Below are 17,914 nucleotides of genomic sequence, written 5' to 3' on the forward strand. Positions count from 1 at the left end.
GCAGGTTTTATACCCACTTTATGGTGGTTTCACATAGATTTTTCTGCTTGAAAATGTTATTAAAGACAATATCAAACCCTTACTGTAATTAGAGTAACTACCGCCTTCTGTAACCTAGGTTGTTCTTGACAGGTTTGTTCCAAACACCTGCTGGCGGTTCTGCCATGGCCTCAGGCCCTTCGCTAAAAACCTTGGTATGAAGTTCCTCTGTCTCAGCGTGTCACCAGCTCCGTGTTTTCACGGAGCTGTAACAGTGTATGGCTGTCCCAACTTGTTGACAGTGTGTATGTTCATAATCTTACCTTGGAACATTTATCAGAGTCATATTGCAAAAGGACTGACAGTTACCAAGAACCTCCAACTTTCTTTTTATGTTTTCAAAATAAAAATGCATATTAATCTTCAGGCTATAGCACGAGACATCTGATAAGCACTACTAATAAAGTCTATGCACCCTAACTTATCAACATTAACTTCATTTTGTTTAAAGCTTGTTTACTTACCTTTCGAAGAGTCTGGGTGACATTCTTACCCCATGGTATTTGAATTTATTACACAAAAAATCACCCAGCACCTGTATCAAAGGCTTTTTTCTAAGCATCGCCATAAAGGCAAGAGTGAACCGTAGATTAAATGAATCCAAAATTGTGTTTGAGTCTTTTGGTGAACCAAGAACCAAATTTGATACAACATCAGGAATTTCCCAATTAATGAATAAATGAGTGAGGGAGAAGAAGGAATTAAAAACCACGTTTGCTACAAATCAACATTTTCTTGGGGATAGGCTGAGAGACACTTCAGGGTCCATTGTGGAATTTTACAATGGGAAACTGCAAAAACAAAGATCTGAATCCACAGTTTGCCATATGCCAATTGGATGGTATAAATACCAACCCCGGGAAAGACTCTCTTGTTTTATAATTATTTCACTAATTATACAAAGAGATATTGCCCTAGCAATATTTTAAGGAATTCATCAAGTAAATAAAGTATAATAAAAAGAAGAGGACCCCCCCCCCCAAAAAAAAACAAAACCAAAAAACCCTGCTGCTTAAATTATCACACAAATAAGTAGTTCAATCTCCTGAACTCTCTTTTCCTCCCATTAAATTAGGTCCAAATCAAAATGTCTTGTTTAAGAGCTGAAGAAAGAAAATGTTTTGATAAATTAATTTTTCCTGTCTTCAGCACATTTAAAAATATACAGGCATGAATTTCCAGTAAGTAGGATAATGAAAGCCAATAGAACAAAAATACTTTATAAAACAATGACATAAGAAACAATTTTAGGTCTTTTATCTGTTTGTTTTGATGTACAGTTCCTCTGAATGACAGTGACTGTGGAAGAGTTCATTTGGATTAACAGACACCTTGAAAATGAAATAAAATATGGTCTTAAAAAACACCTTGCAAAACCACAAAAAGTGACAACTCGGTTTTGAAGGGATGTTAAAAATGTGCCTTTTTGTGAAACATAATCAAAGTTAATGTGAGCACAGTCGGACAGAACATGCTGAAAAAGAATTTATGTAGAATACATATCTATTGCATAAGCAGTTTAATGAGTCTTACTTTAAGCCTTGTAGATCTGGCTTGGGCAAAACACACCATCAGCCTCCATCAGCAGGTACAGAAGTGGAGCAAGCTAATCCTGGAGCGGAGCCTTTGTACCAAGAACTGGTTTGAATTTTCAGAAACTTACTTGGTGGACTGCTTAAGTGCTAAATCATCTTTTTCATTCAGAAAAAGATGGTTGCAACTAGGATGCAAGTTTACATCATTTTAATGACAATGTTTACAGGTAAATATTTCTTTTGTGAAATTGTATGTGCACTTAGACTGTATTGAATGGGTAGTATCTATGCCAAGTGCTTGCTTGTACTTGTTTGATCTTTATATAGTGTCAAGGAACTGGAAATGCAGAAGGCTGTAAACAGATTTCTAACCAAAGGTGTGTATCAAAAGTGTAACGTGGGTGATAATTTTATAATTGTTTAATCAAGATGAAAATTAGTGGTGTTCAACAGAATTATGCCTGAATAATTGCTTTTGTCATCCTGCTTCTGCAGGAAGCCTTTGCTGCTAAATTTGAAACTGATAATTTAATTAAGAGGTTAACAGAAAATAGCTACCCTGTAGTAATTATATGTAAGTGAAAAAAGGAGACAGATATGAGTGGTGTTATCAAACTGAGTCAAAGGAGCTGTTTCATTTCTGTTTTGAATACTTCACAGGAGGAAAATGTAATCATTATCTATAAAACCATGATGAAAATATTCAATTATCTGAAATTTTAGGTTGATGTGTAATATATTTAGTAGAGAAAATGCTGAACGATTTAACTTTTTACTTTAAAACCACAAGTATATTTAGCTGAACTAATGCATGTAAACACTGAAAAGAAAATAATAGTTACCATCACATTTGCTTTTGGTATGTTATATCTTTTGAGCATTTTTTATTTTTTTTACATGCTAAACTTCTCCAACCTGAGCTATTTGAACTGCTTATACAGTTCTATAAATATTGACTAATCCTTTTATCTAGAGTGCTTTTATCTTGAGTGACAGTGGTCTTTGCTTGTATAGCAACTGGCAGATAACAAACACTGCTTGTAAGAACAGCTGATTTATGCTTGATATGAAAAAAATGGCTTATTATTTGTCTTTTGTTGTGACCTATATTTATGTTTGTGATAATCTTTTATGAAATAGTAGGCATGCAGATGTTAAGTGTATACATGTGTGTGTATATATACACATAACGGTACAAAATAATTATTTTGCAACATATTATGAATATTATTACTTTATAATTACACATTGTATTCAGACACTGAAATGCTTATGAAATTACACATATTTAAATGGCTCTATGACAGTCACTTTGCATTTAATAACTAGTGCTATTCATTTTCTATAGGCAAGGAATACACTAACAGCAACACGTGTACCTCCTCATAAAACTAATTTCATTGCTTTGTTAGACATTGATGCTTTTGTTATCAAATTTGTTTTCTAAATTTAAAGGTAGAAACATATATGATTTCCAAAGAAGTTTAGTATCCTTACAAAATTGTTTCACTAGTTTTATGTTAATTTGATGAAGCAAAGAACAACACAGACAGTAAACATTATATTGTAAATTCGGTTTTAGTTTATGCATCTGTTTCATCCTTTCCAGAGACAAGCCACTAGTGCAAGGTGTGACTCAGACCACAAGCTACAAGCAAAGGTTATACCTTGCAGGTTCCGTGGGATAATTAAGTAATATAGACAGAGTCATCACACATTACTGAAAATGCAGCGACTAAGTGTCTAGCCGTTCACTATGCTGATTTTTTCTATGAAAGTTTTTATAGGAGCTCCCAGTCTGTAAATCCTTAAGCGTGTTCTGACCATTCAAGGCTAAGTACATCCCTGATCCTACTGCTTCTTGGCTGCTCTAATTTTTATCTGGGACACAAAACCCTAAAGAGACCTTCATTTCTATAGCTGTCACATTAAGACCGAGTTGTATACAAGACCCGTGGACACATTGTTCTCAATGTCAAAGCAGGGAAGGGAGCAGTATCAGGCAAGACATGGATTAAAACATTGACCAGAACAGGAAACAGCTCACGGTAACTTCACTTCTCATGTACTGGTATAGCAAAAGCAGGACAAGTCACTAACACAGAAATTGCCACAAACTGGGCGAAGCAGACATCATTCTGGCCCCCAGTCAGTAACAGTTTGGAAAGTGCGCTTCACTTTGAGAAAGTCAGTCCCAATGAGTCATATTTCTGCCAGATGCCACTACACATTAAGGTACACATAGACATCTTACATCAGAATAAATATGAGCCTGGCTGCAAAAGAGAGAGAGAATGCTGCTGTAAAACCCCACTGCCAGACCTGGAAGATAGCACTAGCTGTGTCTGATAATCTGGAAAAGTGGAAACTGTATGCTATAACTGAAGACTGGTGAGTGAGGGGAATCGCTAGAGAGAGGCTTTTATATACATGCTACGACCAGTTCACTCTGGCTAATCTTTCAAGCAAATCACAACCAATTCTCAGTTCCCTTCTGGCTCTCCTGTAACTTACTGCTCTCCGAGATGGGGTCTAGTTACAACTGTGATTGAATAAAGTGGACAGGCAAGGAATTAGCCTGAGTAACTACATTTATCTACTGCTATTTGAAGCAATTCATTGTGGCTGAATGCTGCTCTGTAATTTTCCATGAAAAATGGCTGTGTTTTGCTGTAAAAATAAAGCTCAATGCAAATTTGTAAGTAAAGCTGAATGTGGTGCCTGGTACCTAGCTGCAACTCTGTGAGTCTCAGCATACCTCATTATCTAATTTACAGGTACCAGTTTTGCTGTGGGAAGAAGAGGCATAATTATGCCTATTAACTGCTTTGTGCTAACGACACCAGTTTGAAAACTGACTGCAAAGCATTTCTTATTTTTTTCTAGAATAACTATGAAGGGAAGTGGAAGAATTAGGAGTTGCACTTAGCACGAGTTTTCAAAAAAAAGTATTTGGATATTTTGACTGCTTCCAAGGGAGATAAGAAACAGATTTTCCCTGATCCATTGCATACATATCGGTCACTTGATTGCTCAAGGGAGAAGTTGCTATAATTACTTTATAGATGAACAACCGTGCAGAAGGATAAACAGATTAGTTTTACAAGAGGAACAGATTTGTTTTTATTTGTGATGCCTGATCCAGTAGACATACTTAGGTCACATTTATCAAATTACAATTAAGTTGAGATTAGGAGCTCTCCTTTCACCCAGTATGTCAGAAGCCAAGCATTACACGAAAGCAGAGGAAATATGAGTCTGTATTGTCCATCTCCTATGGAATTGCTGTCATCACCAAGCTCTCAGACATTTGAGAAAATATTCCTTTCATCTTTTCTTGCTTTATAATTTCTATATAGGAGAGGTAAAGAAAGTTCCACTGTAGATACAAGGCAGCAGAAATATTCTGCTGGGACGTACAGGTTCAACCCCCTCCAACAGCTTCTCTCAGATCCTCAGATCCCAAGTGAACTCTCCTCCGAGTACGAGACCATGGCTGATGGACCAGAAGTCACTGCTGTCTTGGTTTTGGAAGAATTAATATCAGCTGTTGATTTGTGAATAACTGCAGTAGGCACCTAACCCTGAGCTGTGGCATTGCCCACTGATTGTGGCCGGGGTGCTCTCACTGCCCAGACCGCTGGTAGGGTGTAGGTTTAAGCTCTTTGCATTTCTTATTATCACACCACGCAGCTCCCTGCTGTGAATTTCATTCTTCAGATAGCCAGCTTGTTGTACATACATTTTGCAGGTATATTCACCTACTTGTCAGCCTGTCCTACTATAGCCCATAGTGCTTATAAGTCTTGTGGCTCTCAGTAGAAGGTTGTTGCTCCAAGATGTTTCATATGGGACCAGGAATACTAGTCTGTAACACTTCTACTGTTTGAATGAATGTGAAAAAGGAGAAAAGACCAGCAGACTGTACTCCAGCTCATCAACATACTTCATTATGAATATGAATTAAGCAACAATTGTTGCCTTTTATACGTGATAAATAATTCAGTTCCTCTCAAAGCATTCTAGATTTCTACCACAAGATAGGTGGGATACAATTACTTGGTCACATCTTTTGGAGGTGATGTTTATCTCAATTTCATCACATTATCCATGGCAAAACTGCCACTTACTTCGGTTATTTTCTCCAAAATGCGATTATTGCTAGGGTGTTCATATAATACTTTGCACAAGAAAACTGTAGCATGTGAATGGCATTTTTATATTTAACATATTTTAGACTTGTGAGTCAGTCAATCATCTATTTCTCAAGACACTCCCCTCTAATTAAAGATAATTTAGCAAAACAAGTTATTAAAAATGTCATTCAGGGATCCAGTTATACAATTCAGAGTGTCTAATTCTTTGTTTTTTTTTCAGGTACTCACTGTGATGAAGACATCAACGAATGTTACATGAACCCTTGCCAAAATGGTGGAACCTGTGAGAATTTTCCTGGGAATTACACTTGCCATTGCCCACCTGCAGACAAAGAAGGGATTTATTACGGTGGCTGGAACTGTACAGAAGTTCTGCATGGCTGTACTGATCAGCAATGCCAAAACAATGGAATATGTATCCCACATTTAAAAAATGGCCAACATGGATTCAGCTGCATATGTTCACCTGGGTATACTGGAACACACTGTGAAACCTTAACCACATTTTCGTTTCAAGGAAACAGTTTCCTTTTGTTGAAGAATCCTCTGGCCCCTAAAAAGGAATTTTTCTATAGTATAAACCTGAGGTTTCAAACCGTGCAACCTACAGCTTTTCTATTTTACCGAGGGGAGAAAAATACATTTGCGAAGCTGGAGTTACTGAATGGCTACTTACACTTATCTGTGCAAGTCAATAACCAGCCACAGGCTCTTTTGCATATTTCACATAATGTCAGTGATGGAGAATGGCATTCAGTGGAGGTAACCTTGGCAAGAGCTGTTACTCTTAATTTGCTTGACAGCTCTTGTGTAGAATTCTGTCTCAATAAAACATCTGCTATGATAGAGAACGATCACGTGATGCTTGCATTTCGGAGCATGTTTTTGGGCAGCTTACCAGTGGGGAACATTAGTGGCAGCTCTCTACTTAACATCTATAATACACATTCTGCACCTTCATTTGTAGGCTGCCTTCAGGACATTGAAATAGACTTGAATATTATTACTCCAGAGAATGTGTCACCTGAATCATCTTTCAATGTCAGGACAGGATGTACTAAAAAGGACTGGTGTGAAAGCCACCCTTGCCAGAACAGGGGCCGCTGCACCAACCTGTGGCTGAGCTACCACTGCGATTGCTACCGGCCGTACACGGGGCCAAGCTGTGCAACAGGTAAGGGAGTGCTCCTGGCATTCATGTTTTAGGTGGTTGCTGAAAACATGATCATAAACAATCCTGTTTACCTGGTGATAAAGCAGCATGACCCTTAGGATCTCTGGAGCTTAACGTCAACTGGTAAGAAAGTGCAAGAGGTTAGTAGTAGCATGCCTTTGTTATTTCCTAGTTACTATCCCAGGAAGGCTGCCTTTCAGCCTGACAAAAAAAGTCAGGCTAAACTGGTGGATTCCACTCCTCCAGTTTTAAAATCTTCTTAATGTCTTAGCATGCCATAAACTCTGGAACACTAGTTCACTGGAGGTTATGCACCCCGAGTAAAATTTAGAAAGCAACCAAGTCACTCAGAGTTTAAGTTACTTTCAAAGCATTCTTTGAAAATTTTATCCTCCAGCTCTCTAGCCTTTTATAAAGAAACTCCTTTAAGGCAATGAAAGGCCAGCATAAGTACTGCAAGTTAAAAAAAGATTCCAATTTTTAAAAATGAACAAGATTATACTATTAACTTAATCTGATTAGCTCAAGGAGAAGGCAGGGCTTCAGAGGCTGCAAACGGGGCCCATTCATCTCCCAGCTGCTCCCAGGGCAGCTCTGGGCAATCACTGGCAAAGGTGTCCATTACCAGGGAGCTGTTTAGTGGCCAGAGGGGAACAGGTCCATGTCTCGGGAAACAGGTCAGTGTCTCAGCAAACAAAAGAGCACATCTCAGCAAACAGCCTCCCTGGCAGTGATGAGCAGGAGTACAAAAGCTGCAGATGCCCGTAGTGCTTTCCCTGCTACGAATGATCTTTCCAAGTGCAGGCTGAGGCAGAGTGGAAGGACAACAGGAGGTCCCTGCCCAGTTCCTGGCTGTACCACATCTGGTGTGTGAAACCCTCAGGGGCTGTAAATACAGAACCCCTCAGGAGCATTGACTCCTTTATTAACTAATATTATATTAACTAATATTATAACTAATTATTAACTCTGCAATTCTTCCTCAGCAAAACTTCTAAGGATTTCAAACAAGCAGTTATGGTTAAGAAAATTGTACAGGACTGAGTCTTCCAAACAGTGGCTTTGCCCCTGCTTCCCTCTCTGCCCCCTTACTAACCATCCATGCATGGTCAATCACAGCAATGCTCAGGGAGGAAGAAATACATACGTACATACACGTATACATACACACATATATTTATGTACATATATTTGCCAAGTGGACTGGAAAAAATTAAGTGCAACAGCAGAGCCATGGTCGGATTGGAACGGACAGATCCTAAACTGGTGTAAATTGGCATGGCTGTGCTGCCGCCAGTGAAGCTACGTTGATTTACATCAGCTGAATGACTGGCCCCAGGGGCTTATTGAATGCATTGCAGCAGAAAGCTGTAGCTTGAAATACATTTCAAAATGTTTAAATACAATTTCATTTTGTGTGCTATACTTAATAGTTATCAATACTTTTCAATAGTTTTTCTTTTTGGTTTTATTGCAAAATGACAAAGTCTGAGAGGTAATTGTAACAGACTTCTTTGAAGTCTAGCTGTAATTTATCCAAAGATTTGGAAAGCAACTTTGGAGTATAGGACAACATCTGGTAAATATGTTTGCCTCCTTATATGAAGCAAAATTAAAACCAGTCAGGGCCAGGAGAGGTTTATACTGGCATTAGAACTGTTGAGAATGATTAGAAAGCATGTTTTTTTTTCTTTTTTTCCCCTGCTGACCACAATATTCCTTGAAAATCATGGCACCATGCCATTTTGATACATAGGTTCTAGCTATATGCCATATTTAAAAGAATGTGGCAGGTTTCTTAAAAGCCAAAGTGGGGGAGACTTGTGGTAAAGGATAATGTAAGAAATGCTGGTGTCTTTTTGAAGAAAAGTTGCTGCCAAGTATTTAATTGACAAGAGGCAATATTTTCTCTACATATACAAAATAACAAACAGATGTTGACTCATTTTGATCAACATCCAGATGTTGTGACCTAAGAAGTTAATATTGACGAAGGTGATACTAGCCATCTCATCAAACAGAAGATCAGATTGATGACATATATATATATAAAAACAGAGAGAAATGCAACAAATTGTAAACACAAAATACCTTTTTTAAGATTGATGCTTCCTTCTAATGCTGCAAATGTGCAATCCTCATTCCAGCAGAAATTTTCTTTTTAACCTCATGAAAAAATGTCTTTCTCTAGTACCACCTTACAGAGAAGATATAACATAAAGAGATTTAATGCCTCAAAACACCCACTTCAACAAATATTTATTTCTACATACCAGAGTTTTAACAAGCAGATGTAGATATATAGGTAATCTTATTCATAGAATTAAAATGTTTCAAATTGAATTTATTTATGAAATCCTCTGTTTAGGAGCAAGTAAGGGATTTATTCCTGTTGCTAAATAATATTGCTGCACCACATAGCAGTGCAGTGTGATTATTAAGGGCCTGTTGGGGCTTCACAGTCAGTCCCCTATTTTCATTGTTTTTTTTTAATGTAGTCATAAAAAAAAGTAGTGCTGCAGGCGGAAACTTGGCCGATGAGGTCTCGCTCTAGGAATTTTACTGCACGAAAGAGGACTGACTCTTTAGCTGTGTGAGCATTTCAAAAAAGCTTAGTTTATTCTTTCTATGAATTTGATATATTAAAAATAGCTCTCGAAAGTGTTTAGCCAGGAAGTCAATAATATTGAAGACAAGATCACGAAACTTGAAGTGTAAAAATAGCAACACTTTGTTGTGCTTTAACAAGATGATTTATCAGAATAAAATACAGTTTGGACTAGATATTTTGTATTCTTACAAGTCTGAAAATCATTACTGAAAATAAAGACTAAGGGAGAGAGAGACAGATGGTTTTGGTTTAATCATTTTAATTGATAAGCACACACAAAAAAACAAAAGGGCTTACTCGATCCTGGACCCTTTTCCTGCTGTGACACCACAGCGTTGTGGGCACTCACAGGAGTGAGCAGGATTCGTAACTGTATACGAGTTAATGTACATGGTGCGTGTTTAGCCCCAGCCACAGAGAGTTTGTTGGAGAGCTAGGGAGTCCTTACAGTGTCAGATAGGTGCCCTGTTCAGAGGTTTTACACAAGAGAGGTTTGCTGAGGAGCTTTCGGCTATTTCTACAATTGGAATCAGTGCAAAAAATATCAAAAAGTTCCAGAATTATGTTAACTTCCATGGTCACCCTAGGATCAAAGCAGCTAGGTTCTTTTCAAAATGATCTTTCTGAGGATCAATCCAGGAAACTATAGAAATCTGTGCTTGTTTAACCATTTGAAAACACCATTACACAGAGCAGATAAAGGGGAAAAATATGCCAAATAATACAACATCTGGTCCTGTACTGGTGCTTAATGCTACAGCCATGGAAGCCAACGGGACTTTTGAAATAGAAGCTGTTTACAGCTGGATCAAGTCTTCATTCATCCATAAATACCAGCACAGCTTAATACCATACGTAAATAATACCAGAAGTAGCTATTTAATCATTGCATTGGCTCCCTTGTCATAAAGTCCTAACTATGTTATTTCTCTCCCTCTTCTCTCTCTCTTTTTTTTTTTTTTTTTTTTTTTAATCTTTTCCCACTTCTCTAACCTCAAGAGTATGTTCCAGCCCGGTTTGGATCTGAGGACTCCTCAGGCTATGCTGCTTTTCCTGTTGATGCCACTCAGACTGAAAATTTGAACATATCCATGTTTGTCCGAACACGCAAATCTTCTGGTTTGCTACTGGCTTTGAGAAACAGTACTTACCTTTATGTAAAAGTCTACTTGGAAGGTGGGAAACTCACAATGTTAGCTCTAAATTCCATTAAGTTGTTAGGGAAACACTCCATGAATGATGGAAATGTTTACTTAATAACACTAAAAATAGAACCAAATAAGATGGAATTGTTCCAGTCCTCTCAATACCTAGGCTTTATTTCTACTCCAGTACTAACCATCCAAAGGAAGGATATTCTTTACATAGGGGGTCTACCAGGTAACACAGAAACTGATAGAAACAGCAGGTATTTCAAAGGCTGCATCCAAGATGTAAGAGTGAATAATCAGCCACTGGAATTCTTTCCCATCACCAATCCACTGAATTCTCTTATCAACCGAACTCTGATCAATGTCACCCAAGGCTGCACTGGTGACAACCTCTGCAAGGTAAGCATTGTCACTTGTTTATAATGGGGAATTTCTTTTAATTTTTCATATGTTCCCATGCATTATTTGATGATAATGACACCTTGGGAAAATATGTAAAAACACTAGAAAGAGCAGATTTTGTTGAGTTATGCTACATATGATGAATACCAGCAGCAAGTTGTATTTGCATTGGAGAGAATTAAAATACTTCAGGGTTGAAGTACTGTTTTTCACCAATTATTGAACATGCTGTACTGTCATAGTACTGGTCTTTATCACTTTCCATGTAAAATAAACAGAATTATTTTTGCCAGTCACCCACCCTTACAGCTGGGAGTTCACCAGCTTTTATTCATACTTAGGTTGTCTCCTCTCTTCCCCCACAGTCCAACCCTTGCCACAACAGTGGTGTGTGCTATTCTATCTGGGATGACTTCACTTGTACGTGTCCCCCTAACACAGCAGGGAAGGCATGTGAGAAAGTTAAGTGGTGTGAGCTTGGGCCCTGTCCTCATGAAGCGCAATGCCAGCTGGTGCACCAAGGATTTGAATGTAGGTACATTTCAGTTATTCCTATCATCTTTGGAGATTAGAAACAAATGAAATTTTCATCAGCATTTCCTTAAAACTCAATATTCACTGCCTTTAAAGTTCATTCAGTTGTTACTTCTGTATTAAAATAATAATAATGTCAATTGTAAGTAACAGTAATGGGAAGAGCCTGCCCTATGAAACCCAGAAATTTTCAGCCAGACCCCCTGACACAGACACCGATGTTTACAGGACCTTTTCTTTTGACTTATTCAGCACAACTTGTCGAGGTTGTACAATAGATAAGTACATTGCCAGAGTATAAGTGCATCCCTCCTACTTCCACCGCAAAGAGATAAGAGGATATCCAGTCTTGGATTAACCTTAGGATGTTCTCCATCCTCCTGAAAAGACAAGCTACATGACATACCTTGCATCATTTGATTTTCTTAAATGTTAAATATCTTTGAAAAAAGTCACCTTAATACCAGCAGTACAGTTATTTAACTAGTATCTCCATACGAACCACCTGCACACTGAGCAGCCTATCTGCAAATGGATGACCATTAGCTGTCTTAAGAACATTAGCTACTCTGCATATCTCTTTCCTTCTCCACTTTCCTTCTCCTTCCCACCCTGGAGTGGAATTTAAAATGAAAGGAAGGATTTTGAAGCAATATTTTTTCTTTTTGCTATCAAAGAAAGCCCTAAGAATGCTGTGAAGGAAGATAAACACACACACAGTCTGATGGAAGCTATTAGAATGGCTGACCCTTAGGAATGAGAAGGTTGGTCAACAAAAAATTTCTATCGTAGACAATTTGCTGACAGACCGATATGGTGCTATTTTCGTTGAGACTGTTAGAATCAGCATTGCAGTACTTGTAAAAATTTATAACTGAAATGAAAATAATTGCACCTTCTCTAATAGACATCTTTAATGATAACATCAAAATATATTCTTTCATAAACTTTACTGTTGCATATTATGGTACAACATAAACACACAGAGGGGGGTGAAAAGTATCTGAACTGTTTCCTTTTGCTAAACTCAAGGTCATTTACACTGTTAGATTACCTTTAGATTTCTGTTCTGTTCTATGTGGCAATAGTGGGGAGTTTTCCTAATACATATGCAAAAAATCCTACACTGTAGACCTGTATTTTTAACTGGTTGTTTTCTTAGCTACTTAGCATAGACTACTTGTCGTTCAACACAGAGTAATGAAAAAAAGGAATTTTCTTGGCCAGTGAGCTCTCTGCCAGCCTGGTATCTTATGCTCTGGATACCATTTTAAGCTAAGGCAGAAAAAGAGCTTTTTTCCAGGGGCTGTGTCTATAGTTCCACCTGGATAGCTACAATTAGCCAGCCCTTTAGGAAAATATGCACTTCAAAAAAACAAAAACAAAAAAAAAAGAGAAAAAGCCAATACAAAAAGGTGATGTGGAGAATATTAAATAACAGCAAAATTGTATGCCCGGTGTCACAACTGAGAATAAAAGCACATTGAGATGGCTTGCTGTGCTCAGGACATGAAGTTCTACAGTATTTTAGCTTTATGAGCTTCGAAAAGTCAGCTTTGTGAGACTTAAAAAATGAGAAATAATTTTGAAAAGCTCTGAGTTTTATTTTTAGTATGGTTTCCTCTAAGACAAGTTTTCCTATGAGTAAGGTACCACATTTGATGAGCCAGGCAGTGTAGTTACAAACCCGCTGCCTTAGTATCAGGATATACAGTCAATAATTTCATGCTGGGATTCCCAGGGGGTCTTTTCATTAAGATATACTGAGCCCAGAGGTAGTTCAGGAGCCCACCTTATCTCAGTGCTAGGATCTTCCAAAGCTAAATTTGTCTGAAATATAGAGAGAAGCCATTCCTTCCTGTCCCTCCTCCCTGTCTATAACCCTTGTCTGTCTCCAAACGTGCAAATTTACAGCCCAGCGAGTTAGTGCATTTTAGTAGAACCCATGCTAATGAAAGATGTCAAATACCTTTGTGAAGATGTCCATAAAACTGCCACAACATTGCCCATCAATTTTCACTCACAGCAGTGCAAACTGAGTACTCTGCTGTCCTCCCAGTCCCACCAGCACCAGCTTGGAGCCATTGGTAGGGCTGTGGCAGTGCATACCCAGCAGGAGAGTCTGGCTTTAAATGTGACAGGCACGCCTCTTCTTACAGTAATTCTGAAGGGGCTTTTGGCCAACTGACTTCAATTAAATTCACCCTTTTTGCATCAATGATAGTAAATGGGGATCCAAGCAAATGCTTTCGAAAAGCTCTTCAGTGCTTTACCTAAGAAAAGAGTAATTGAGAACAAAGGTTCAGCCCGTCCAGATCTGTCATCAGAATAACTATCTGCCCGTACATAGGCGACAAACATAAAATGACAAATACGTATCTTCTTTGAAATACCCTCTCAGCCTCAGGTTTGAGATGTATACAGTCATGATCACCTCCTTCTCTTTGTCTAAAGCAGAAAAAGAGAGATAACTCTAATGTACACTTGTATCTTTAGAACGATAACTTGAGCTGGTGAAAAGCAGCACACTTTTGATGGACAGATATCTGGTGCTGGTGCTACCCTGTAATTTCTATACCCGTAAGGGGCAGGCAAGGATAACTGAAACACTGGTGGAATTTGACTGTTTTTCAGCAAACCCAAGAGGACTTACATGACAGGGAGCAGGGGGAACTGGAGAGACATTGTTCCATGTGTATTGGTTTAAAGTTAGCCTGGTTTCTCAATTATTATCTTTGCACAGGTCTTGCTAATGCAGTGTTTAATGGCCGAAGCAGTGCGATATTTTACAGAAGCAACGGAAAAATCAGCAGAGACCTCACCAATATCATATTTGGCTTTCGAACTAGGGACACTGACGTGATACTGCTGTACGCGGAGAAGGAGCCAGAGTTTGTTACTATCAGTATTCACAACTCCAAATTACTCTTTCAATTGCAAAGTGGCAACAGCTTTTATAAGCTGACCCTTGCTAGTTCACTGCCTGTGAGTGATGGGAAATGGCACCAAGTGATGGTCTCTATGGTAGAGCCCCTGTCCCAGTTCTCTAGGTGGCACATTGATATAGACAACAAGAAAGACACTGCAACTAGCACAACTGCCACAGGAAGCCTCAACTTTTTAAGAGAAGAGACAGACATCTATGTGGCTGACAGGGCTTTTGACAGTTTGGATGGCCTGCGAGGATGTATGAGCACCATAGAAATCAGTGGCATTTATCTCTCGTACTTCGAAAACGCTGACATCCCTACTAAAAAACCTCAAGAGGAGCAATTTCTCAAAATATCTGCAAACCCTGCTCTTACTGGATGTTTGCAGGCAGATTTCTGCAGCTCAGATCCCTGCATGCATGAGGGGCTATGTGAAGACTTCTATACTTCCTACCATTGCATATGTCCCAAAGGATGGACTGGCACTCATTGCGAAGTCAACATCGATGAATGCTCTTCAAACCCTTGCATTCATGGAAACTGCACTGATGGCATCACCTCTTATGAGTGCAGTTGTGAACCTGGTTACAGAGGGGTAAACTGTGAAGAGGACATAGACAACTGCCGTGGCCACCAGTGTGCAAATGGGGCCACTTGTGTTGATGGGATTAATGGATATTCTTGCCTGTGTGCTGCTAACTTCACTGGAAAATTTTGCAGGTACTATAAACAAGACAGATCCATATAATCTTGTCAGGTTTCTTCTGAGTTATTACATCACTAATGTGTCCATTTTAAACACAGATGTTATGCATCCATCTATATTTCAACCATGGCTGCAGAATTATTATAAAGAGTCTGCAGTATAGAAAACTGTACAGATCAATTAGATGTGGACCCAGGCAGTGGAGAGCAGGCAGCTCAGGCAGCGACTGGTGAGGCAAGGAGGCAGGGAACAAGGCACAGCTCCACTGCCCAGCTCTACTCCAGCCTGGCTCCTGCAGCTCTCTGGTAACAGTATTACAAGTCTGCCAGAGCTCAGAGACATGCGTTACATCTTTGTTAAGAAAAAAGGACTTTAAGAGTTTTGAATCTCTAAACCTATACTTTATTAGAGTAATAGAGCTCTAGAACTATAAGTAGAGAAATTCAGAGTTGGTGGTTAAGAGAAATAACAATGGAAGGGCTTGCAAAGACATTTTTCTCCCCACTGACAGTACCTTTTCTAGGAGGGTCTTTTCCTCCAGGCTTGCTCTCTCAGCCCAGCAGTTCTGGTGGCTGTAAACACCACACAGCCCACTCTTTCCATCACTTCTGAGACTCTTCATATGCCTCTATTCTATTCTTCTCAGACACTCCTCTGTAAAAGCTACAGGCTCTTCCCTGGCCTGTCTCTCCTTTAATTGCCCTTCTCTGCACACCATAAACTTCTCCCTTCTCAGCATGTCCCATTGCTCTCAGAGAAGGCAAAAGCCTCTTTATCCTCCAGAGGACTCCAGAAAACCCAGTCTGCTGCAGCCTGAAGGTTATAGATAGGCAATTGTCTTCATGCTACCCAACCACAGTCTTTTAGGCTATAATTACACAAATGCCAATTTTTGTTGAGGTTTTTTTTTTTTTTAGTGGTGAGGACATCCTGAGATTTGAATATGCCTTATATTGGCCTGATATGGTCTTTCTTCTATGCTAGGTCTCTCTGAACTCTTCTACTAAGTTGTCCCAGTATCACATAGAGCCACATCAGTAATGTAGGTAGAGTGTTGTCCCTTTCTTTCTTTTTTTTTTTTTTTTTTTTTTTTGCTTGCTAAGAAGTGAATCATTCACTTGCCAGTAAATACAGTTCCTGCTGTCTTTCCTTTGGGTGATACCCCAGCCAGTAACAATGTTGGTCCCCACTTCAGTTGCTGCCTGCCACTAACTATAAGCACCCCAAGTACCGCAGGCAACAGGCATGTCAGTGCATACAGATGTGAGGTTTCCTTTCCAAGGAGGCACTAAGTATGTGCAGCCCTGAAATTGTGTTCATTTACAGGTAAAATGTAATGCCTTTCCCATTGGTATTGAGTAGCATTTGCCAGCAGGAGCACTGCTGGATATTATTTGGATACTAACAGTACTAGATTCTGCATTCAAACAACAAAATTGGAAGGGCGATCTAAATATTTTCCACTAAAGCAGTGGACTAGAGTCAAATGAAAAGCTGAGAGAGCACGAGACCTCTAGAAACAAAGAATGTGCAAGTAACTGCCCTTGCCTTCTTATTTACCTAGATACAGAAGATTACCATACACAGTTTGTGGGAACGAAGAGAGAAACCTCACATGTTTCAACTATGGCAACTGTACTGACCTCAGCGGCGAGCTGGCATGTGTGTGCCTGCCAGGATTTGCTGGAGAACGGTGAGATGCTTCGCCCAGCAGATCTTTGCAGAGCAATTCTTCCAAAAGCTGTTCCAGAAGGGTCCAGAGGGTAATGGCCACAGGGGTTTTGACCTCCTGCAGAAATACATACAAAGCAGTTGTTTAGGTTCAGCAGTTCCTTGTTTGACTGACTTTGAGGATCTGAAAGTATAGCAGCTTTACTTAGACAAAAATCACAAATCAATGCAGCAGGATTCAATCCAATATAGCACCATTAACACCAGTGCAAGATATTTCTTAGCGTTATAAGCTTGCTTCTATTTGCCTGCTTTTTGGCTTCCATGCCCATTTTGTATATGACAAGCTAAAATGTTATCTTTCCATAGGTGGGGACACATAAACACACATTCTGCTCACATATAAAAATCAGACATGAATATACAAAGCTGTTTCATTTTCACGTGCATGTGCTGAGAATATGCAATCTGTTCTTTCACAGGGATGGTATGAGATGAAATACCTGGTGGTATTGCAGTTTGTTACTTTCTTACTGAATGCTGAAACATGAAAACTAAACTCTTATTTCAAAAAGAAGTCAAGAGATACTTCTTATGTGTTACAGTTCAGCCTGAAACAGAGGCGCCTTCCTCCCAGTGAAATTTGTGTCTGGTAGCATGTTGTCGCAATTCACACTTACCATGATAACATTCTACAAACAGCTCTGGAGCAGGGAGGCCTGACAGCCTCAGGGCATTTAGGTGCTGTAGAAATGTAGGAAGACATTGTCCCAGTCATAATATAGTCTGAAAAAGTAAGGGCACCTTTTTGGATAGGACAATGGAAATACTGTATGTGCTTTTAGTGAAATTAGCATTACACCAGAGTGTGATATCCAAAAGTTCAACAGGATCAAGGTATGCTGGCTCTGCAAATCCAAAGAAGTTTTCAACAAAAGGTTTTCTTTCAAAAACTTATTAACCCACTGATCTTTTGCAAACAGTACAGTAAACTATAAAGGATA

At 39.0% G+C, this 17,914-nt stretch overlaps 1 protein-coding gene across 7 annotated transcripts in view; it reads left to right on the forward strand.

Moving 5' to 3' along the window:
* Nucleotides 1-17,914, forward strand: part of CRB1 (crumbs cell polarity complex component 1) — a 134,685-nt gene that overhangs the window by 75,246 nt on the left and 41,525 nt on the right. For all 7 annotated transcript variants that reach the window (XR_013931072.1, XM_080406471.1, XM_080406474.1 and 4 more), the window contains 5 exons: nucleotides 5,952-6,905; nucleotides 10,516-11,066; nucleotides 11,435-11,600; nucleotides 14,347-15,253; nucleotides 16,804-16,932. Coding sequence is in view for 6 of the 7 variants with exons in the window: in XM_080406471.1 (XP_080262597.1) it covers nucleotides 5,952-6,905; nucleotides 10,516-11,066; nucleotides 11,435-11,600; nucleotides 14,347-15,253; nucleotides 16,804-16,932 (2,707 nt within the window). In the remaining variant the exon portion in view is untranslated. The remainder of the gene's footprint in view (nucleotides 1-5,951; nucleotides 6,906-10,515; nucleotides 11,067-11,434; nucleotides 11,601-14,346; nucleotides 15,254-16,803; nucleotides 16,933-17,914) is intronic.

This window comes from Falco punctatus (assembly GCF_963210335.1).
Source record: "Falco punctatus genome assembly, chromosome: 11".
NCBI lineage: Eukaryota > Metazoa > Chordata > Aves > Falconiformes > Falconidae > Falco > Falco punctatus.